The 25,478-nt window shown below is 41.5% G+C and overlaps 1 protein-coding gene across 1 annotated transcript in view; it reads right to left on the bottom strand.

Annotated features, from left to right (window-relative positions):
• Positions 1–482: 482 nt before the first annotated feature.
• The window catches only part of T265_00343 (hypothetical protein), a gene marked incomplete at both ends in the record, with an annotated part of 72,584 nt that continues 47,588 nt past the window's right edge, over positions 483–25,478 (bottom strand). The window contains one exon of the mRNA XM_009164088.1: positions 483–1,000. Within this exon, the coding sequence (XP_009162352.1) occupies positions 959–1,000 (42 nt within the window). The remainder of the gene's footprint in view (positions 1,001–25,478) is intronic.

Below are 25,478 nucleotides of genomic sequence, written 5' to 3'. Positions count from 1 at the left end.
CCTCACTGCACTAGTTAGAACATTGTCATTAGACATAAAGGACCACTTCACTAGAATGGCATTAAAACCATTTCCAAGATGGCCAGTTGAATATTTTCATGAATTTTTGATATTTTCCTGGAGGACGTAAATAGTTTGATACAGTGCACTTTCTACCGTTCAGTTACAGGTCATGAGAGCAGAGAATGGTGCACGATAACCTCCGTGACGGTCATCACAGAATTTATAGTATTCAACGCCAAAATGTTTTGAGTAAGTGCGCATGAATTTGCACTCAGCACGGTATTTGCGTTTCTCCTCACTGCACTAGTTAGAACATTGTCATTAGACATAAAGGACCACTTCACTAGAATGGCATTAAAACCAGTTCCAAGATGGCCAGTTGAATATTTTCATGAATTTTTGATATTTTCCTGGAGGACGTAAATAGTTTGATACATTGCACTTTCTACCGTTCAGTTATCAGGTCATGACAAAACACGATTCCATTATAAACAGTTTAATGTTGGTGAACAGCACGCTATCTACATTCATGGTACATTCGAAAGCACAAAAACGAGCAGTTACAGTTGCCTTATTGCTCAGTACTAGCCACAACGGATGAGCCTAAAACACACTGAAGCATGCCGATCACAACCCCCAATTGATACTGTCGTCCTACTCTAGGTGCACCGTCATGTCCAGTGTGGTTGAACTAGATGATTTGAGCAAGTTGCAACTAGGGTGGAGGAGGTGGGGTTTGATTGTCAAATATACACAGGAGCTTGACAGGTTTGAATGGTCCTGGGCGCCGACAATGTGAGACAGACTGTGGAAAAATCCTGGCCTGAATTTGTAGTTGAAAGTCGGATCAATCCAGCCGTCGCTTCAACCCACACTAGGCAGTTTTCACTGGCAATCCCCGCGTGGGTCTCAACCGATTATGTATAGTTTTGGGCACGAAGAAGAGCTGGTTCTTTCATACGTTTGATGTGTTGGATCGACTTGGTCGGTGCTCAATCTGGAAAGAATAATAAGAAATAGGATTGATGTCTGTGCAAATTTGAGTTAAATTGCTCAGACGTTTTACTACTAATGAGTAATCCAAAATTTGTTAGCTGTTGGTAGCAGTAGTGTACCCTTGAAATGTGGGAACCAGGCCTGGAGATTCATTACTGTTCAGGTGCAAACAATTTTCAGTGTGTCAATCAACTCCAAATAATTGAGTTTTCCTCAGAAAAGGATGCTTTTTCCAGCTGATTTTCATACCTTGATATAGTGATGATTCTAAAGAATACCTATAGACTTGCCTAGTAAACAGATTCGGTGAGTCCAAATCCCATACATTAAGAAGCAGAACTTGAAATCACACCATTGTAAGCCATCACTCAGGTTGGGAAAGCTAAGGATTTCCTCAAGAATGTGTAAGCAACCTCTGCATGGCGTCCGGAGAACTGGTAATGCATGGTGTAAAAACATAAATAACGAGCCGGGGGGAGTCTTTGGTTGGAAAAGACTAACGATAAAATGAAAAAAGGAAGTTTGGCCAGAACAGGAATTGGAGTGGATGGGGTGAACGAAATTACCGAAAAAAACACTGGTATCTTTCAACTGTCCAAAGAAATAGCCAACAAAGCGGGAGGTATGAGGCCTGGATTACAACAAACAGTAAAAAACGCACATCATTCGAAGTCGCAAGTAGAGTGTAGCATTCCACCGCCACACTGTTGCCCGTCAGAATAAGCTGAAAGATGGAAGACTAAGCCCAGTACATGAGTAATGTCCAAAATTGTGCTCACTGTCAAATGGAACCTGCTGCTAAGCCCAGTAATAGTCAGCTTATCACCGAAGTGGCACTGGATCCGGCATAGTTTGAAAACCCACATGCAGCCCAGGGTTTATAACAAACAGTAGTTTAGACGGGTCGCGCAAACCAACACAAGGCAGCTTTCAAGAGACACTACCTATCACACCTTACTTTCGCATATGAAAATCAGGAAGGACAAGTTTAATCTAGACAAATGGACGACCGTAGCTTGCGGAAGTACAATACATTTGAGCATGGAACTCCTCATAGGATTCAGTCAACCAACACACCGAAATTGAGGGAGACCGCCAGCTCAGTGGTAATACTTAGCCAGCCTTGACCATCAGACAAAGGGACCAAGAAACGGGAATCATTCTGGAGGCAAGCGAACTACCAATAGGAAGACGGTTCAACCTGCAGGCCAATCAATCATTGGTCATGGTCGATCTCGGTGAGTAGACCCCATTTCAAACCATGCACACGCAACAAACACGCCCTTCTAACCTCAACACGCTTCCACTCAAAACACACTTATGACCTCATCTCAACCACTGATGAAACTTTTGCCACTAAACTACCTAGTTCACGGAACAGAACAACAATCATTACAGTCCAGATTATTTAGTCATTCCATATCTGTAAATCTTGTTATCTCATTGTAGACAAATCCAACCAGTGTTCACATATGTAACAACAAAGTGAGGAAAATTGTTTTTACCTCGTCTCGGCTATTCTAAGTTCGTAGGAGTACGCACAGTCAACGGCAGTTATCAAGCAGCGATTGCTGGGATAAGCTTCTTCTCTAATTCCAACTGACGATGTTGTGAACTTTTTTCACAAAAGGCTGTCATTCGTTTGCACCACTTATGACCACTAGCCACCTCAATCCATATTTTTTCAGAATTCAACTATCTTTTTTAATCCTTTTAGCTGGAAATCACATTTTTGGTAGAGCCGCTCGAATAAAAGAATGGAGTAAATCAATATTCATCACTGCATACGATAAATGATTTCGTGACAACAATACATTAAGGCGTTTTGAGTCGTTCTGAAAAATTCAGTCACCGGAAAATTGATTGATTATCACAACATAAGCCAAACTTCAGGTTATCGACTGTTGTTGTTTATGTAACAATGAAAAACGCTGTTTCTTCCCTGTGGACATTCGATGCTAAAGTTGCCGAGTGACGGAAAATCAACAAGCACCAGTAAAAATTATTGATTCTAGTTATACGAATGAAACATCTGTCGAATCAACTTTGATATTGTAAAAGCTATGAGTGGCGTTCGTGGGCTGCAGAATTCGCATTAACTACGACGAGAATTCGCCGTACGATAAGCTTACAGAAGAAATTAAACGAATACAGAAATCCTTTGTATGTGAAATTGAGATGGCGCCCAAATTTGAATTGTCCGGTAAAGTGTGCCTTATGCGTAATCCCAGTGAAGCGTCATAGTGCATCTTGTCAGACTCCGGCCTGTTAAGGTGATATAATCCATACCTATGTTCATCTCTACCTACCCAGAATTTGACTTCCCCCACACATGATTAGACGAGTCTAGAGGGACCGTTTACCAAAATTCACTGAGATACCGTAAATTGGAGATTTGTGTAGATCACCTTAGCGCAGGAATATTGATGAGAGAAATGTAACTGGTGTGAAATTCGTATTTACTTGGGTACTTTATACAGATAATTTGATAACGACACATCATTTTTTGAAACACGTTGTGCTCAAATAATGGCTGACATAAGCTAAATAATTGACGCCGATAGATTCAAACACCACAAAATAACAGAGGAATGAGTTGAGTCCCATATGTTTTTGGTAATCCGGATCGATTGAATATCGCTAGAGAAATCCCCTCCATTAAAATGTCGAACTAGTCAAGCAAGTACTTTCGCAGCATAGAAAGAGTCGTGAGATCCCTGTTTTCCTCAAGCATCTACGGCCGTGAATTTCAATTATGACTTGTATAACGGCTTGCGTCCCTCGCAGACAAAGAGGTGTTTCAAGCCAAATTTGATCAGCGGAACCACAGATATTTTTTCATTCATACGACACTACAAAGGGGCATGGTGAAGACACAGCTCAAAGAACCTACAGAGCTAAGAAAGGTTGTTACATATTCAGTGAAAAGGTAGTGCCATAAAACCTTTATTAGTGAACATCTCGCAGCTAAATGCATTTTATTTCCAAATGGTTTTTTCGCTGAACATTCCATAAGAAAGGAAGACACTTCTGAACCGTAAAAGGGACACTATGGGGGATCACGAGGCTCAAAAAGACACCCCCAAATAGGTGGCGCGTTCCCAAATGATGAATTACTTTTTACTCAAAGTCCTCCGTAAGTTACTCCGACTCACTAACCTGCAGCTGAGTGAGTCAATGCCGTTGAAGATTTCGAATTTTTACAACCAACTGTCTGGTGAACCACATTTATTTCCAAATGGTTTTTTCGCTGAACATTCCATAAGAAAGGAAGACACTTCTGAACCGTAAAAGGGACACTATGGGGAATCACGAGGCTCAAAAAGACACCCCCAAATAGGCGGCGCGTTCCCAAATGATGAATTACTTTTTACTCAAAGTCCTCCGTAAGTTACTCCGACTCACTAACCTGCAGCTGAGTGAGTCAATGCCGTTGAAGATTTCGAATTTTTACAACCAACTGTCTGGATGAACCACATTAGCTAAGCCAATCCAGCTTCGGACAGATGCACTTTGTCTCGGGCCGATATTGTCTAGTGTTCAGGTTAGTACCTGTGGTCATAAATGATTGACAGATGAAGAGAAACGCAATGTCAGTTTTTGTGTGTGCCAGGTAAGATTAGCGTGCGAGGCTTTGCCTCTGCGTTGTGCTTTAACCTGAATTTTTCGGATGATTACAACAGCTTGCTTCTTCATTGAAGTGTTTTACTGTTGTTCCGCTCGTTAATCCAAGCTATTACCTTCGACGCATAGCTCCTTTCCTGATTTCCCCATTTAGCAGTTCACTGACAGTGCTGTATTTACGCACGAATTTATCAGCTCCCGCCTCCAATGCGCAGCTACCTAACTCACCTCCCCAAATCATCAGTGAACGAAAATGTGGCGGCTAAAACCACTACAAACCAATTTAAGAGAGGTCGTTATTCTGGGTTTCTCCACCTACGGACCACCTAGAATCTGCTCCACTTTGGTCCATCATCCTGAGGTGGTTTTGAGGGGAAGTATATTGCTACGCACACCATTGCGCGTGATTATTTCATTTGTTGTTCGTTTATGTGACCGTTCACAGTTCCCAGTTAGTTTCTTTTTCTCAGGTGGTGAGATGATTTTAAAGTTCGGTTGGTATTTTGTTCTGCAAGTGAAGCCAGCGTGAGTTCCAACATCCCTAGGGTGCATCACACAAATTTCTAGAGGGACTGGCACAAGCAACCTTTTGGTTAATAGATGAAAACTTCACCAATCGACTAAAAATGTAGTGCACTTACAAGTAAACGTAACGTGGCGCCACTGGTGTTTCCATCGTGCAGTCAAACTTGATCTGAATGTAACTTATCTACAATGTTGATCAGCAACTCGTGACCGAACAACATAGCACATAATCAACAGCTGGGAAATCAGGAGATTGTATTGCTTTTAGAATTCTTGGGAGGCATATTGCTGGGGGTTCTCAACAAGAATGAAGCGGCTGTATGAACATTTTCAGCTTTTTAATATGAATAGGCTTCACTCGCAGTGTTACGACAGAAAGAGAGGGCTTATTGAAAGTGTGCCTTCCGCGTTCGTACAGAGACGTTACTGTTCGCAGCTCGGAGTGTAGAAGCAATTTTAGCGGCAAAATATCATTAAAAAACCTGTCAACAAGAATGACATATGTACTGCAAGAGGAGACAAAAATAGGGTCAGTAGATCGTCAGTAGATATTTTGTTACAGTTACACGACTATTTTAAACTCCTCATGCACACATTGCAGCCCGTGAGCACGCTGCAACTTCATGCGACTTCCGTGACTGAGTAGTGAGTTGCACAACGTTCTGTGTGATTGCGAGCTACTCACACTGCTTATCATCCGCTCGTGACGGAACAGCTATGCTCAAAATACTGGGCGGAGGTCACCGGTTCAAAACCCCCGGGCTTCTTGATATGCGTAACTCTCAACAAGAGGGACATATTTGTACAGTGCCTCCCGGCTTTTCAGCACTGAGTGGCCTCACTTAGAGGACGAACTCTCTTGAAAATTCTTGAACTACCATCAATCCATGAGTAGTCGGATTACATGACTGGTCTAGCAGTTCATTAAAACAAAACAACCAAGAAGTTCAAAACATATTTTCCAGCTGTGTAATAGCGCAAAACGAATGTTTTACTCAACAGCCTATAACGGATCTTCATAGATTCAAAAGGAGACCATAGATGGCGTGACTTACTTAGTAACTCATAGCATCCCGGATACTATTGTGGACCTTTTGGAACCGGAGAAAGTAGAATTGTAATGTATTAATGTTCTGGTACTCTAAGGCTTTTTTGTCCGGAAAGACAACTTATTCCCAAGAAGTAAAGCTGCCAGCTTAGAAATAATGTCTGCAGGAGGTAAGTTAACGATTGGATGATTTCATCCGACATTTACTTTTATGTATCCGTTTTTTGTCAAACTGCCTTTCAGGTGATGACGCTTGAAACCAGCCGTGAACACTGTATTCACTTTTAATTTCCAGAGGAAGAAACTGAGATGAGTTGCACACCGATCACTTTTTAGGCCGATCATGTTTGGATTATATCCGTGAGAACTATGGCAACGTTGCAATCGTCACCATGCCTTGGCTACTTATGAGCCCAATACTTCCATGAACAGCTTTTTGGTCCAAAACCACTGAAGCCAAAAGATGTCCTACCAGTTTCCTTTCAAAATGCTGCCTAGCAATACCCACACTATTTGATAGAATTCATTGCAAATCTCACTAGTGGCATTCCTCTTATTCTTTTCCGACATCCCACTTAATAGCTAAACAGAATATTGTATCTGACTTTTCCTTTCATTCAGGTGTTCTCCTCTGCTTCTGCAGCACGTTGAATTTTATCGCCTTTTGGTTTGACAAACTGAGATAAAGACAAAGCACTATACAGCAAGGGCTGATAGACGGAGAAATAACCTGCAGACGATTTACCTACTTCCACGCCTATGTCGTGTGATAAAAAAATTTGCTAGTGTTTTCAACATAATTTTTGGCAATTTCCTTATTGCGAGCTGTGTTGCTGGGGATGCAAAAGTGTTTGTTTAGCGGAGATTTCCTCTCTACGGGCTCGAATAATGACAACAACGTCCATTTCCTCAAAACCTGAATGGCAATTCAGCTATCTTTAGCTATTTTCAATAGCCTCTGACAGGTATGATTCAAAGTCTATTTTACTCTGCTTCAAACTAACAACAAAGTGCGAAAATTACCATTGAAAAACATTGTAATGCGTCGTTAGCAGCCGTCGATTCATCCCAAAAATACCTTCTAACGAATCGACGATAACCAGGGTTATTTGGATGAACTGAACGATTATCAATACACAAAAGCTTGTTTTGAGGTAACAAATGGGAAGCATTCCACATATTGTGTAACAAGCATGTTTATTTCGGGTTCGTAAGGGTCTCCTTACTTGCAGCAGTTTATCTTAAATCAGAATCTGAGGGACAGAATATATTCGTGGCACTTCCGCCTTGCGAGTAAAGCAGTTTGTATTATTTGGCATGGTTTCGATCACATAGGAATGGGAATGAAATCTCCGTAGCTCTTTGTCACGGCGTCGCTTTGCACAGAGAAGTTCCTCTTTTGAAACGGTAGGCCATCCCTCATAGACTTATCGACTGGCTGGTACCCGACTTCCGTCTTTTCAAAGGAGTGCTTTACTTACCAAACTCAGCTGTATTACTAAGCGTTACAGCAATAATAATATGATAAGGGTCGATTTCCCTGTCTGTGTGGTATTCTTTCTGTGCTGAGGTTACAAGCGAAGGAAGCCGGTTGTCTTTTGGTTGAACGAAGTGAGACTCCGAAGATAGGTGTGATACTGTCATGTATATTATATATTATATATTTATATTGAAAAAACATTTGATTTTTTCACAACCAAGTCAAGTTGATGGGCTTCTAGTACCAGTGAGTGAGGACAGTTTAGCTATTTAATCGAGGGTATGCATGACTATTTCGAAGAAAACTGCGCCCTCTCCAGCTAAGTAAACAAACAGTATTTCGCTACTTCTTGAGTCTTGTGTAACATAGGCTGAAATATTGAGTTGCACAAATTTAAACATGCGGAACATCGAAATTCGATGAGTTTCTATTGTTAACTTAAGTTAACGGAATGGGAAATGTGTGGCGAACTGCCGGCGCCATACAGAAAGCAGACAAACTGGGAGAAACACAGTATTGCCAGCCGAGAGGCTAAATCAAATCAATTAGGGCTCCACACGACATGCAGTAATTCACGTTTAAATGTACTTTACGGAGAAAAGGCGACCGGAGGAGACAAACATGAAAATCAATGGAGCATCAAACCATTTGGTTTTTTATTTGTGCTGAAACGTATGTTTTGATTAGACGAATTCGACATCCAATCATGGTAGAAACTTCACTGTGTACACAGTTTTTCTAGGAGGAATGTTGTTGATAAAACTTTTACAGCCAACGACCGAATTCGCCCTTCTTGTACTCATCAGTTAGGTTCAGTCCACGAGTTCCCGTCAACGTTATGTCCTACTTAAAACTAGGTTCACAAGTTGCGAACGACAACCAGTGACAAACTAAATCCGTTCTAGCGGGAGACTCAAATGAATCTCGGCGGAATCCCTCGTTTACGATATTATTTAAATAACTGTGCTGCACATGTTTTCCTTGCTACGATATTCGAGACAACGCAGTAGATTTCCTCCGCGCAACCGAACTTTCCTCATTTAGTTTGGCAAAGCTTCTGTCCAAAAAAACCCAGCAATTACTTCTGCTTTTGTGAGTGTCAATTAACGGCTCTTGTCGGCTAGTGTGGGTGCCAAAATCTTGAATCGATGTGTTGGAGGGTTCCAAATTAGTTCCGATCGCTTTCCGTTCCTTAATCTTCCACTTCAGAATGCTTCACCTGATGAGAGTAGCTCAAGTTATTTTTGCGGCTGAGCAGTTCAGCATTGTGCTTTGGATCTAGTGGCCGATATACATGTCGGTGGTAAAAGTTAAACACTTGAGTTGCAAGACGTTAGTTCACTAATCTAAGTTACGAACACCAATATTTTTACTAATCGCAGAGATAACGGGCTTTGGAACATTCACGAAAATGCGGGCAGTGGCGGCTGGTGTTGCTCCGGATCTGTTCTAAACATTTGTGTTGCGGCAAACTGAAATCACACTTTTTAAGCTGTTATATTGTGACTCTCTGACTTTACAGAGAATGGGTGAAATCTTTGTGAAATCTCTGTAAAATACTCGATTGTTGTCCAAGAATGGAATTTTATGTGCCGATTTTTAGAGCTGTCTAATCTACGCATGAAGTTCTCTGCCTCATAGTAGCAGAAGAATACCAATTCATGTTTCATAAGTAACCCTACATAACACCAGATCCTTCGATGCTCAGCTGAGGAGAAAGACAAATATGCTATTTAACTGAGTCGTGCCTCAATCAATTGGTTAGTTGCGTTGAGCACTGTGAATTGATCACCGTGCACAACAAGCACTAGGAATGGAAAGTGTCGAATTGTAGAGTTCCATGTAATATGACTGCTCCATCATGTATAGACAGTTTTTTGGGTTTACCTGCTGCAACATCAAAGCCTTCTTCGTGACAACAGGTTGTCATGAAGTATTCTTTTAGGTGAGATGACGGGGAACTTGAAGATAACTTGTCGCTAGGACAACACACCGAGTAAGGGGTGCATGTTTTCGGTGTTACACCAGAGGGTGGCAAAACGGGCACTTTAAAATCTTTGGAATATTTTTAGAGAACTATGTTTTTTCTACTGAGTCATTTTTGGAGTTAGTAACATAGCATATGAAAGTCACCGGGATGTGGTTATCACTAGCGAATGAGTTACGGATCATAATAGTTCCCATCTACTGCTAACGATGTGTAGAAGCTTCCCTCGTTAGCTGCGACATGGTGAACGGTCTGTTCAAGGAGCAGTGAATTCCTCACTGAAAGCTAGAGAGAAAGAAAGCGTGCTTTGAAATAAGGTCGAGAACTAACTTTTCTGAACAAATTATTAGAGGATGTAGTTTCGCCAAATTAGCCGCCTTCTAACCTACTGGAGACTCAATTCGTCTTTTACCCGGTGAATAGTCCATTCTCGTATAAGATCACAGCAAAATCAGCTGTTCAACTTCTTTTCTGTGACCACTCGGTTCCGTCGTTGATGCATTCAGTACAGTACGATCAGCCGAAAATACACTACTAGTGAAATGAGTATTTGATGTTTCCTGAAATAGCTTTTTCTCACTTAAAGGCGCTCCGAGAGTTGTGATTAACGGAGAATGGTATCGCAGACCCCGTTGGCTAGCTGCTTGTCTTGGAAAAGTTGATAGCTTACTGTAACGCCTTGAATGTGACTACGTGGAATTCGAGGTAATTAGTACAACAAAATATAGAACTAATCAAAAGTAATTGGCGTTGGTACCCTAATTAATCTCGAATTTGGTGAGTAGTAACACGTATGTCGACAAAATTCTAATAATGACATGCTAGCTTTTGGTCGGATGAAATGTCCATCCACAGTCAAAAGGTCGCGCCTGTGACAACTAACTTATTACCTTCTGTTACGTGTGATTGTCAGTTGCAATACTACAAAATAAATTTTGTATTGTGTTCTCTCTGAACAAACAGACAAATAATGTAGAAAATGGGTCATGAAACCAGATACCAGTGCGACCAATTGGTGATTACTTCCGTTTGGATTTCCTGGATACGCCACGCTGAAACTAGCTCCGTTTTTTCATGACTTTTTGATGGTCGTTGGTTTGTTCGCTGAGCTTGGCCAGTTGATTACAAGCGTTTCATCCCCAGTCGAGGTGACGTCACCAGTGCATTGATAGCGAGCGTAGTGGAGCGTAGCGATGGATCGGTGGTTGTCTTTTTGAAGCCAGCAGGTTAGGCACAATTAAGGGATTCTCAACTAAAATTACAGTTTCAGAATTCAAGCATTCTGTATCCTTTTAAATCATTCACCTGTCACCCGAAGTTAATGCGAGAGCTCAGCCTGGCCAGCTGTTAAGTTATCTAGCTCATGCACACCAACGATCGCCTTAAGCCTCAAGTCTATTTTGAATATTGTGTGTCACTTCAACTGACAGAGTTAATGGAGGACTGTCACGACTAACAGTAATGCAATTTTGTATTCTGCGTTTTACACGACGAAATTGTGCTTCAAAAATTTTAAGAATTCCGAAAGTTTTTGAGTTTCTCGGTTTTTTGCCGAAACTCGCTACGCCCAAGCCAATTTTGAGCAAATAAAAATCGACAAGTTTCAATTTACTCTTCATCAGAGAGTGATTCACATAAAAATGATTAATGTTGCACAAGAAAATTGTCCTAACTTGCGACCAAAGTGACGAACTAATTTAGTGCTAATTTCAGCTTCCTTTGGGTCTTTGTCTATCGATTTCCAGTACTAGAAAGAAAACAGTTTTTATTCAAAGCAGCGTAATTTGATTCTCTTTGAAGAAGACAGGCATATAGAATTTTGTAATATAGTGGACAAATTGTGAGCCATTATACCAAGCTAAAAAAATCAGATGTCAGTCTATAAAAATAATAAAATAAACGGATATACAACAATTCGCCCTCAGCCTCAGAACGGTACAAAAATAAGACATCGGTGGAAGAACATTCTAGGCGTGTTCGCATGTAATAAAGACGCCGCTATAATTATCTTGTTCTTTTGTCAGCGCACTTGGGACAAAACAACCTGACTGTGAAACCCACTGACCCAGGTAATTGGTCTGAGATTCCAAGGGACCTACTATTATTTAGTAACACAGATTTCTGGACACGAGCTGATTTAATTTGGATTTGGAAATCTGATACAACGCCTAGCTAAACCGATAACTCCGCCTTGTCGTGCGAGACAGAATATCAGGTTACTTTTTTTACGTTAATTTTCGCGGTTAGATGCATCCCATCCTACTTTTACTAATGGAACCAGCTGATATGTCCAGAGCAGATGTCCAGTGACGTTATATCTTTGTAAAATCTATATGTCTTATGTTTAATATCATTAGCCATCGCTTGGGAACTTATTGTATAAATCACGGGTACTGCTCATGTTAAACTTGCATACTAAATCAGGATATGCGAGTGTACATCAAGTTACAATAGACCACAACTTCCAGGTTCAAAAAATTGTCACGTGAAGTCATATTATCTTATCTTGAGATTTAAAGGCTTTCCACTGTCTCCCTCATTTCTTATAAAACGAATTAAGCAGATCAATAGCTGGATTTTTTCGTCTTTCTGCTCAGCTCTTCACAATGGGTCCTGGCTGACGCGGATGACGCCTTAGACAGTGCTGTTTCTGAATATAACGCGTACGACTTCACAAGTAATATGGTTTTGGGACCTTTTTGTGCTGGACACAAAGAAAACGACTTTAATGCAGCAATATTACATTCGTGCTATTCGTTCTCGGAAGTTTGATGACCGCACTCCCAAATCGATGAAAAATACCTTACTTCGGTGCACAACACAGGAGATTGGTGATTCTTACAATATTCTGACAGCAATCAGATTGAATTTCTCGGTAATTACTACCGACTGTGAAGCCTAGAAGAATGAAAAGCGAAGTGTGGAGTTACGATAACTAAAGTTAAAAGAAACCTTGCATAGACTTGCGGAACTTAGACGTCCAGTAAAGACAATAACATCAAAGTGAAATCAGATGTTACAAGCTTTAAATGGCGTGCGGTTTTTTAGTTTATGTGCGATCTCAGTAGTAGTTGAAATTTGGCTGAAAATCGCTGGGTCCTGCCTAAGATGGAATTTGCGATATGCTTAAAACGTCGTATTTGCTAAGTGAAGCGTACACTGCTTGTCCACATCCTTCTAGTGTTTTGTATCACACCAGTATACGCTGTTCAAACAAAGCTCTAGTAATTATGCTTACTCTCCGGTCACAAGGAGTGAATCTGATTCCTCCGATTCACTGTGTATCTAGAAAACTTGAACACAACCTCTGGGGTCTTAATATTTTTTTCCGCACCGGACTATGTCCTTGTGAATGTATGAAAAAGTATCTCATTGATTTTTTACTACAATGACAGAATTCTAAGATCGTTGGAGGGGGTAGAACACATGGGGTAAACTTTTCCATTTTAATCATTCTCCAATACTCCTTGGTGTTCTTTCTTTACACCCATCGTCGGGCTGTCTTAAAACTTTAGCTTGTTTATCCGGCTAATATTGAATACGAAACACTGAAAGTTGTGAACTGGCTCGCAAAAATAGGACCTTATTCAGTAAAAGGTAGCAAAGATGACTGCTAGGATCTTTAGAACTAATTAGCTTTTTGCGCTCTCGCATTTTAACAGTATCTTTGAAAATTCAACTAAATTTTTCAGCAATTGTTGCGGTATAGGTAACCCAGAACAAATCCTCGGGTTGATCCAGTAAAATACCGGCAAAGAAAGTTCACTCATGTGGCTGATTAGCGGGTTGTCTGTGCATATGACGAACCTGGTGAACTGACAACCTACTCATAAGCCTGGCCCAATAATAAATGACGTTTCTATTGCAGTATCTCTCTATGGGGTGGGTCAGACGTTCAGGAGGCTAGAAAGTGCTGTTCTGCTCTCTGGCGCAAAGGTGCTTTTTCCTCTAGAGGCAAATGTGATTTGCGAGTTCTCGTACTTCCAAATCGTTTCTTAATACAAAGCCTTCCTTTCTTTGTAGTTATGCCCTTGGAGATAGTGCCGTATTACCGAATTTCCTACATGCACTTATAAAAATCGATTGGTTCATCACCAAACATCCGAAAGTCATATTGATATAAACTGGCTGATCTTCTCTTGGTCGTTGCCAGCGACAAGCGAAAGCTGTAAGGAGTTATTAAGTTCCACTATCGTAGAGTGTAGAAAATTTCGGAATGACGCAAATGCCGGTTTGTTAGATAAATGTTAGATTTTATCGTGATTTTAGGTGGCTAAAAAGTGCAAATCCTACCTCGGTTATCAGGTTCCAGATATTTGGATAGAAAGCTGTATGTTAACCCAATATATCTAATCTCCTAAAATCAATATGAACTGACCCGAGCGCGAAGTCAAATGAACTTAAATCTTACCTCCGGTTGCCAGTAGAAGACAGTTGTCTAGCATCAACAGTGAACACCCTCAAATTGATGAATTACAATACGACGACATTTCAAGGTAGCCAAATGGACTACCATTTTGACGGTTGATATTTCATTCTAGACAAATACCTTCAGATCCACTAAAAGTCTCGCTCGGATAGTCTGCACAGGTGGTTTGCCGTGTGAAGAAATCCGCGAAAGGTGTTATTTTTTCCTTATCGTGTATATTATCGTTTGTTAGATGTTTTGGTGACTCGAATCCACTGAATCACGAAGATTAAACTTTCGGCGTTCTAGCAAACAGTTATAAACATTTTAGCAAAGAAATGTCAATTTCCGAATAGAAAGGCCTTAGTTTGTCCTTGCTTTGGTAGCTTACACTAAAATCGTAGTATTGCATGCCCATTCCATCTCGAACGTCAAACACGAATGTGCACATCTAGCTTGCTGAAGAGTATACAGCATCGGATCTGTCGGGGTTTCTAAACAAAAGTTAGTAAAACGTTCACTGCTAGCTTAGAACCCTCACAGTTTTCTGGAGTTAGCATGTTCACTTTGGATGAACTTCATTCAGAATATCAAGAGATCTTGTTCCGAGTATTAGTTGCTAAGGCTTGGGATGACAATCGAGCTGGTGAATTCATCTTATATTTCTGTTGGTCAACCTTGTTTTCTTCTCTACTATTTTTTCTGATAGATATTGTCTTGTCAAGGTAGCGTGAGGCTCGTCTAAGACACGGATCTCACAGACGTGCTTTGGAAACCGGAGAGATCTGATAGTTGGGTGACTATGAAACAAACGGGTTTATGCTGAAAAGATCTTGAGTTTCATGCTAAGTTTCATGCTAAACGGTGACAACGCAGAGACTATTTGACTTTTGGCAGTGTTGTGGAATATAGGTAGCTCGGGTGCGCTGATGGGTTGTTGGTCTGTTCGCCGTGCTCGGCAGTTGGATTGCATAATCGGTAAGATACACTGCGTGGTAATGCGTTTTGTAGCAGGCATTCGTGAAGGAACTGACGGACACCACTTGGACACTTATCTTCACTGCCATGATTTTCACTTTCTCCTGCTGTAAACAAACACAACGGGCAATACAGACTTGTGCACGGCTGGGGAATTTGGCTGAGCTCTGGCGGTGAAGCCATTTTTCTTCTAGAAAGTAGATCAGTCGGGTTTTGTTTCAACGTCCCCGTTGAATAGGTTTCGCATACCCGGTGAGCCCCAATAAGGGCTAAAACGGTCGTGGGCTGTCGAAGAGTTTTCAGCAACCTTATTTGCAGTGCATTACGTGTGCACAATGTATCGAATATCGTACCAACTGAATCATGAGGTGGCCTGGTGCAGCACATTCAATTGCTCAAGAGCACCATAAAAGAGAGGTTCAGTTAGAGTCCAGGTGAGTAATCCGTCAAAACCAAACTGGTTTGCAGATGCTTGTATTTTGCTAAATAACTTCACGTTTTCAGGTGGATTACTGCTAGGACATGCTTTATCCGAACAGAAGAGAAGCTACAAAAGAACAGACCATTTGATTTCAGCGTCTAACCCTAACCCTGATGGACAAGAGTGAGGAGTGAAACTGTTGTCTGTAGAAGATTGCCGTGGGTAACTTTCCGAATATCAGTGAGTGACATTGTTCGAATTAGTTAACTGAATTCATAAATGGGCTTTCATAAAAAATTTACACTAGACTGAAATCCATAATGCAACAAACCCAAAGTACTTGTGAGTTGGACATTATCGTCATTAAGTGACTTAAGCAAGAAATAGGGCAGAATAGACGATGAGCGGTGTGACCACTGGTAAGTGAGGCGAGATTTCTATTGCTGACTGACTCCATCAGTGAAAACATCGTTAGTAACCCACACAGGGGATACATTTACACTTAAGCTGCTTTTTTAAAGATGTTTTTTTGACGTACTCATAGAGTGTATAACGAGATTTCATTTGTAAATACCATGATGATATCTTACTGTTGCCTTTAAAGTTTCCAAAGTGTAGACTAACCTGGTATAACCATTTTCAGTCAACTACTACATCATCCAGATCACGAGCTCAACCTCAAAACCCTGAATCTAGTAAACTGCGACGTCAATTTGGGTGGCGTTGCCAGACAAAGAGCGCTACGGTTTTCAGTTACCTAAAAAATGGGAAAGAGGATATGCATATAAACTGTGACAGCTCAACATCTAGAATTAGGGTCTGTTGTTTCTATATGCTTCAGCTAAGTTTTGCCCTGGAACCCAAGGAAAGGTGAAAAAAGTGCGTAAAAAATTATAAAAAACCAGTCTCATAAACGCTGTTGCAGAGCTGTTCGCTTATATACACTACTAGACCACTTTTAGAACGTATAAGGCACTCCGTTACGGCAACAACGGGTTGACTTGTGCACCCGGAAGAGTTGTCCCGATTACATGCATACCCTACGTTAAAATTTTCGGACTTTGTGAAAATTTCTGGCGCCTGCTTTTACTAACCGGTCAGAGAGTTTGATTCTACCTACCAGTGGCACCCCAATGACCAAAGTTTTTGCCCTAATGGAGTTCTGAAAGTATGGACTCGGCGTCATACCTTTGAATATTATTTTACCCCCGACTTAAGAAGGGCCGCTCTTCATCATTCAATCGATTCATAGATGGAGTTGGTAAAAGAGAGATAGAAGGAGTGTTCGTAAAGACATTGTTTTTCACTCTTTTTGCTCTCATCATGCTTGTCAATAAGTGTGTTAAATAATTTTTCCAGCAGGTACAGAACGTACTACTCCTGAGCGACTGTTGCGAAAGACCGTACAGATGCAAACAAAAATAGCCTTTGGGCAAAGATTTAAGTGCTTCGAGTGGAAAATATTCGTCAGTTTCTGATGTCTAAAACACATCATGAATATTTGACAGTCCGACGAGATACCCCGTTCAATGATGGATGCAGTTACCCTGCCATTCTGCATCTCAGGAAAGTACTGAATAGATGACGATTTCACTTAGCTAGTTTCATTTTCTGGAGATCGAAAGGCCCTTTCATAACACTGAGGAGTCAACTATTCTCTTGTGGAGCAGCTGAAGACCATCAAGCCATTCAGCAAGATAAACGACCTGTCACTTGGTGTCTATTACCAGAGTCGAAATAGGGTCTCCTTGTATTCAAAGATCGTTTCTTGCTGACGCTTGCGCTCAGCGACGGCTAAGATCGCTAGTGAATAAGTAACCCTACACTACTAGAGACAGCAAATCGCAAGCAGTTCAAGGTCGTTTCTTGCTGACGCTTGCGCTCAGCGACGGCTCGCTACGCTAGTGAATAAGTAACCCTACACTACTAGAGACAGCAAATCGTCAAGCAGTTCTATTTGCCCTCCAGCGTAGTGGCTGTTGAATAAATAATATCATCGGTGCATCTGGTTTTGTACTGCCAGAGTGAGTGGTTCTATATTTTCTGTTCATACTTGAAAATTCACCAGTACTTTTGTCCCTCATCAGTGAATTAATTGTTGCCTTGTTGATTAATGAGACAGAATACTGTCTCGATTAGTTTTGTGACAGGCATGTACACGCACTGGAGCCTGAGGTAGTGTCAGTTCATCTTCGCATTGACACCTGTCAAAAGTCACCTAGGAAACGCTACTACGTGAACAGCAGTTTTCAGGAACTCACCAAGAGAAAACTTACTACTGATGGAACTACTAGGTACTGAACGATAGGAAAGCGTCGTTTCACAATCCTCTAATAAGATGGCCCAAGTGGTAAGGGCGCGAATTTCATGACCGGAAAGTCCGTGGCTCGAATCCGATCTCTGCCTCTCGACTTCCCCTGTCTTGGCTTGGGCAACCTGACAGTATCCCAGCCTTCGTGCTTCCTTCGGGTGGCATGGCAGTTAGGCACCGAAAGGGTGCTACAGCTGAACGAGATTATATGGAACAACTGAACTCTGGGTGGTCATAGAGTTGCACATTCGGCAGAATAAATACCATAACTAAGTCGATAATTCATGTCTCACGCCACTGACACCTCAGGTTGCAATTGACTGTACCTCTGAGACAACCGGCATACAGCTTATTAGGACACGGATTGACAATAATCTTCGAGGAGGATATGACCAGGAATGTTGGAATGGTTTCAGCCAATGAAATCATGTTTTTTCGCTTTGCTCGACGTTTCACCAGCCACAACTTGTTCATGGCGTCTTTTTAGCTGTGCTTGAGCCGTGCATTGCCAATCGGTGGCTCGTGGTCAGACGTGTTCATATCACTAGCCCAGAGGTCACAGGTTCGAATCTCCCTGAGTTTTGTGAGTTGCGCGCCACTGATCATTACTAATAAGGATGAAACAGTTGCAAAGTGATTCCCGTGCTTCTGTGATAGTTTATCTTCACTGACAGGCTGAATTCTTCAATCATAATTATGACTGTTCAACCTTAAGCTCCTTCCTTGCCATGACCCCGATTGTGGAAGGACGGTACTGAAATTCATACTTATCTGCGCAGGTTCAAAGCTTGCTGCATACGTACTTGGCTTGCTATACTAGTGTTTTGGCTGCATATGTTGGATAATAAAGGGCCTTGCATTAAATCGTCGGGAGAACGCGAATTGCTGTTCTAGATACCAGCTTAAATGTCGATAAGCTTAAATGTGAATACATCTTGTTACGCGCTCATCTTGACAGCACTCATCTTGTCCCAATCAGAGTAGTCTAGATTCCTTGTGTATGGTCACACTGTTTATCTAAATTGACATTCCAGGAAAATATATCGATAAATCCTAAACCATGTATATAGAGACATTCAGTTATTGTAGCGGAAGTTGTGTTCTTGTTCTGGGAAGCTCAGTCACATTTTTGCTCCCACCTAGGCTCATCAATTGACCTTTTGTTCAAAACGTTTAAATACTCCGCCACGTATCCGTTGATCGACCTTGCACAACTATGGGTGATGCTCTGATCGGCTGTCTTCTTGAATGAATGACTTGACTACTCGTGAGATGAGACAGTAGCTTGCATCATCTCAAATACCGAGCCCCGTGTACAGCCTGATAACTACCAAGCCGAAGAGTTTTAATCCAAAGTTGATTAGATCCCGAAAGTCTTGCAGTCGGTCACGTTGCCCCGACTGGTTCAGTTTCAGGATACTACTGGTACTTAGACAATGAAGGAAGATACCAATGACAACGCGGAAGGAAATCACTTGATGACATACTGAACAAAGAAAGCGCTGCATTCTGCTTATACTATTGCACAGGCCCCGTTTTAGACTGCGGCGTGGGAGGAACAAATAGATATACATCGCACATCTCGAAAGGAAGCATAACCAAGTTTGACACTCTGGGCATTCGGCCACCTATTTAGTGAAGTCGATTTATCGACGTAGCATTCATATTACGTCAAGATCCAGCAAGAAAAACACACTAGAACCATCGGATCCGTATAGTGCTCGATGATAAATCATAATTTGTGTTAGAAGATCAGCAATGTGACAAGTGTGTCAGCTATGTATGCGTGGAAAAAGGTTTCTAGATTAACGTCCATCAGATTCGCAGGAATTTATCGAATTCGTGCTGTTTTTTCGGACTTAGTCCCAGCTTGCTGGTATAGAATTCTTTGACTTCGAAGAAATTTCTATTGAAATGTCCAAATTTCTTCGTTTAACCCTTAAACATATTCTAGGAATTAGAAAACAAATGATTCAGTTTACCCATCTTGGTAATATTGCACAAGTTAATAAGAAACAATGGAAGGTAAACGGCTTTGGAAAAGTTTGACACCGAACGAACTCATTAGCACTGAATAACCGGATCACTTGTATGCAGAGTTAGTGTAAATGTGAGCTTTCTTGCAGTCAAAAAGAAGCACCCGTTTGCAACGTTTCACAACGGGATTTTCAAGTCATTGTATCCAATTCAATTCATGACCACTGCTCAAAATGGAAAAGGTTTTCTTCAGGAATATTTCGTAAACAGAATTTTGTCACTTTCGCCAAAGGAATTTCCGCTACTAGCCCAAGAAGATTTTGAGGCAAATTATGACTCAAAGATTTGGCTGAGAAACCACAAGAGGAGAGAGTCGCTTGCGTTCTGCAGGTGATAATCCACAAACTGATGTTCTCCTAAGGAAAATAATTGGCCAAATAATAAGTCATGTACAGGGTAGAACTGGTGTGGTCCACCGCACAATACCTGCGTTACTAGCAACACGGTTTTATAACCCATAGATATGTAAAGTTTTAGTTCTGCGCTTCAGCTTGCTTATGCCCAAGTGCAGTGAATCACTGTTTGATTACTGCACTATTTCAACTCGAACGAATTTGAAGGCGGTGATTTTCAGTATGCTTGAGATCACTGTGCTGTACCTCTAGACTCTCCTCATGGTTCGCTTTATCGTGAATGGTGTGATATAGAACAGTTTTTGTTCTGTTGAAACATAAAACTGTGCAGCAGGGTATAGAGTTGTCTTTAAGCAAACCAGTGATATAACACCCATTTTGATTGGCTGAAGAGGGAACCAACAGTTTGATGAGCCACTCAGCGATTTGAATAACGAATAATTCTTGCCAATCGATATAGAGAAATTACTGATAACACACTACTCATTAGGATGCTGCAAACTATTCGGAAGCTCACGACCGGTTTCGCCCTTGTCAGAGCTCATCAGTTGACTCGGTCGTCAGAAACGACAAATTCGTGTGCAAATGAGAGTATTTGTCGAAAGTGCTGACCATTTTTTTCGAGTAAACAACTGAACAATCAGCCGGTAATATGGTCGTCCGAAGTTTAGATGCTATCTAATTCCTACGTTTGAGAGTTACACTCAATTGCTCGGATAACACTCAAAGTTGGCGTCTGTGAATCACGTTTCAGCAAGAAATACAATGAAGTAGATCGCTTCGTTCAGTGATGATGATTTAATTTCCTTGCTCAAAAACAAAACTGGATATCCCCAGCTGTTGCGTAAAGCAAAAAGGCAGAATCGAAAGCCCTACTGGGTATTTTTTAGCCGGCACCAGCGAAGTAATTCATGATGAAGTCTTTTCTGTGATGTTTTTAAACATCAAAGACGAAAGGTCTGAAGAACATTCATTGAACGTAAGAAAGTCTCATAGTATTTAGGTTGCCGTTTTCTGCGATCACATGAATCACAGCCGAGAACTGATGGCTTAATACAAGGGATTGTGTTCCTCAGCTTCGTCAGGATGGTTATACTGCAGTGTATTCTCGAGAAGGCCTTGTATGCACTTAGTTCCGATTTCAGACCGAAAAAGCCCGTATGCAAATATAAGTATATAGTTCACATGAGCAGAGTTTCTGTTCGCAACCAGAATAGAAAAATTTTTTGGTAGTTGGATGTTCAGGCTTTGACTAAAATGGCATGTTTATCTAAAAAGCGGTATCTGGGACTCTTCCAATTCGGCATAAGTGTTTAACTGAGTCGAGTAAAAAGGGAACTGTAAACCTGTTTACAGAAACCTTTTTTAGCTTTCTTGTATGTTATAGTCATTATCATTTGAATTAATTTGGCATTGACCAACGCGAGGAAATTTATTTGTCCGCCAGTCTTTATGATAGGACGTTATCCAATCGATAACTCGCTGTCACACACAGATCATTCTTGACTGTGCTGTGCAGCCAAATGCATCATCATCATCATCATGATCATCGTCAATACCATTATTAACATTATCGGCACCGCTGTACCTTCAGGACCACCACCATCACCACAAAGATCGGAACAACAGTGCATACCAGGAAGTTCAGGGCAAAATTTCCACCCTCCCAATTTCGCTCGCCTTCATTTTCTCTCTCTCTCTCTCTCCTCGTTTAGTTTCACGCAGAGTGCTTGGACAGGAAAGCCGGAGCGGCAGAAGAAGGTGCACAAACAACATCCAGCAAGATCTAAAAATAGCAAATCACATGCCTTTCGTTATGTACCTACCAGGCCACAACTAGTAGCTGTCTGTCACAGACGTGCGTACACACACAAACCCACTAATCGACCACAAGATGCATATGACAGAATGTCTCGTGCACAGACGCGTGAATGCTCGTCCGCCCGCCCGCCCGCATTCGCGCTGGTGTTTTAAGTAGCAAAGACCCAGGAATTTTCGCCAAATTACACTACCGTATATCTTTCAGTAAACAAACACATCAATGTTTCTCAGTGAAAAACGCAGGTCACTTGATGCCTTTTCTGCTGAGCTGGTGTTCAACAGATAAGTGACAATCAAAACATACTAAATTTAACAGGTTAACGCAGCTACAGTCAAATGAAGGTAACTACAAGCACACGGCAAAATGGAGTAATTGCAAATGTATGATAGGGGAAAAGATCAAAACAGAGCCCTAAGGACGGAACACAATAAGTCGATCATGGTATCGAAGCACGATAACCCGCGACAGCCACGTTTCACGGACTCAACACTTTCTGAAAAGACATCATCCAATCGAAGGTAAAGCACAACTCCTATGGCCATTTAAAAGTGCATCTAAACAGACCAAACTGTACGGGTATATATTAGCAAAAAGTGAAATTCGCAACCTGCAGATAAAACCAGTTATCCATGAAGGAGACAGTGGAAGAATTTGTGAGGAAAAGTGCCGCTTACTCTCATTGGATAGTAATAAAGGTTATGACCAGATGACACACGCGGAAAAGTACTGGAACATTGGTACATCAGTTGTATATTATCTCGGTTGGTAGTCGATCAGGTGCGTATTCTCCGAGCTTCGCAACTAGCTTGCAGATTCTCTGTTATCAGTCGGAAGCGGCACATCAGTGCACACAGATGATGTCTCCTTGATTCATGACAGAATGTTTGCCTGCTAAATGTTCATAAACAGATGGGTAGAGGCACATGAGGAGACATCCCACGTAAGTTGAAGTAATTCAGTACGAACGGAGAGATTTTGGGTTTATGTAAGGTGTCTATAAGCACGGAAACAGTATCTACACTTGAAGTGCTTGCAAAAATCACATACTTTTAGAGCTTAGGTAGTATCAAGTGAGACCATTCTGTTTTCATATGTTGCCCTGAAGCTTTAGCCTTTAAAAGTGGCATAAGTTCCCGAATCGCAGTCACCACACTGTAACTACGTAATTCAACACAACAATTGTCCCGCAGAATCTCTCTGAATTTAGGTTGATAACACGCGCTTTGTTCTCTAGAGACGGAACATCACTTCGATCAACGTCACCTAACGCACATGCACTAGTTTAAAAATGAAATTTAAGGGAAACATTTGTCTGTTCAGATGGTGAATTGTGCGAGACCAATCAAAGCAATCGACTGTGATGTGTGACTGTGATATGTGAATGGGAAAATTAATTTTGCAAATAAATATAAATAAGGATTGATTTCCGATCTGTCAAACTAAGCGAATTGCTAAACTTTCCGGGGGAACCAAAGGTTTTGTTGTAAAATCAATACCCTGTTTGCGTAGACTGCGTTGACCCTGTGTACAACATACGTAGGAGTGAAGCTTTGATATTCCAAATGCAGCCATCATATAGTTGGCAAGGTATGTTCCTCCATTCCGCTTCAACAAAACCCACAACTCCACCAACATGAATGAACTTGGTATAGAGATACATTGTACTCTATCGAGGCTGCGTGAGAAAGATACTTTCTCCGTGGACAGATCTATTAACAGAATTTCTGCTAGCGAAAATACACTCATTTGCAGACTAATTTGGTTCTTCGAGAGGCTCACCTGGAACCCAGCTGAATCTCTCGTTTGTGATGCTTCCAGGCAAATGAATGTGTTGCACCAAGCCGCCTCATGTTTCAGTCGCTGCGATAGTTTGCAAATGAGTGTATATTGGCTAGCTTCGTGCAATTTGGTTTCAAGTACAACATATGGTTGACGGAAACCCGGGGACTGCGCCTACCTGATGAGCCCCAAAAAGGGCGAAAGCGGTCGTGGACTGTCGACGAATTTTCAGCAAATTTATGGGCGGTACATTACCAGAATTCCTGCTACTCTGGACAAAATACCCTGGGCCAGGAGAATCTATCCGTCATAATTTTGCTTTTGTAACAAACTAAATCTGTAGCCCAGCTGGTGAAATGACGTTGGTGCCAGCTTCACTGATCCCTCAGATGGGACAGACATCAAGAAAGCCAGATGCTTCACAACCGTAACCCGTTTTACAATCCTTTGAAGAAACAGCCACCCCTCAAACGGATCCGCCTCCTCTTCCGGTCGCAGTGACCTCACTGGTGAGGCATGTATCTAATTATTGTTTCCTTGAACGGCCTCTCTCTGATTGTTGAAGATAGCCTGTGGTACTGTTGAGTTTCAAGAAGACACAAGTAAAGTGAGGAAATGTCGTTAAGCCAAGCTTATGCACACGGACAAAAAACGTTTAGCCATTTGGCCATAGTTGTTCTAATGGCATCGGACAAATTTCATCACAAACTGGTGACGCCGAGACCGTCTTGTATAGTGATTGAAGTCAAAAAATTTGCTGGTAACATCGGACAAACCGAAAACTCCCAGTGCTCTCTAGAATAACGGAACGCAGCTAAACAAAATGCAATTAGCATAGCCCAAAAACGTCTCCAGTGAACACAAGAACTACGGCAACCCTCACTAATTAGCTTACGATAGTCAAAGTAGTGGTGATCATGCCCAATTTTTCGCATACTAACTTGCCATTTATGGGTGAGGAAAGATGAAAAGTCGTTCAAATAACACCCGTTTTAATGCATTCAACTATTGCTTCTTGCAACTTTTGTGTGTAATGTCACAGAACAAGGCGTCTCAAATTCAATGTCCTCTGTAATAAAGCTTTCACCTGCATGCACAATTGGCTGCATGAGTATCTTATCGGAGATGGATGACGCGTCGAACTAGTTCTGCCTAATGGCCGAACTTCCGATGGCTTGGAAGTCAGTCATCGTGATTCAACCGGTCAGGTAGAGATGAGATACAGCATTCCGTTCAACTTCAAAGTAGAGCCGGAATTCTAGTTTGGGCAAAGTGATGCGCCCGGAGATAGTGAGCTGGTTTCACTCAAAACCGAGGACAAACTCATAGAGTTCATGACGGTTGACCGTGACGCTAAATCCACTCCAGTCGCTGGCTTGGCAAGTCATCCTCCTAGCAAATGCAGGTATTATCATTTCACCTGCCAGATTAGTCCCACATTTTCTGCCGATCAACCCCAAGGAAATGGACATTTGAACAAAAGTGACGCAGCTAAGCTTAATCCGGTCCTAATCGATCACACTCAAAGCCCTTCATCACCCTTGGTTGATGCGTTTCTATTGTCTTACAATTATGACAGCATTTTCCAGCAAAATTCAGACATGAAGATCACCCTTGCGAAATTCTGACGGTCACCCACCTGCAACTATTTGCACTACTCACTTACACCCTTAAAGGTACAGTCATTGATATATTTGCAATTTTCA

Source organism: Opisthorchis viverrini (genome assembly GCF_000715545.1).
Source record: "Opisthorchis viverrini unplaced genomic scaffold opera_v5_3, whole genome shotgun sequence".
In the NCBI taxonomy this organism is placed as follows: domain Eukaryota; kingdom Metazoa; phylum Platyhelminthes; class Trematoda; order Opisthorchiida; family Opisthorchiidae; genus Opisthorchis; species Opisthorchis viverrini.
The sequence above is the reverse complement of the archived record's forward strand: the minus strand, read 5'-3'. Positions and strand labels throughout refer to the sequence as shown.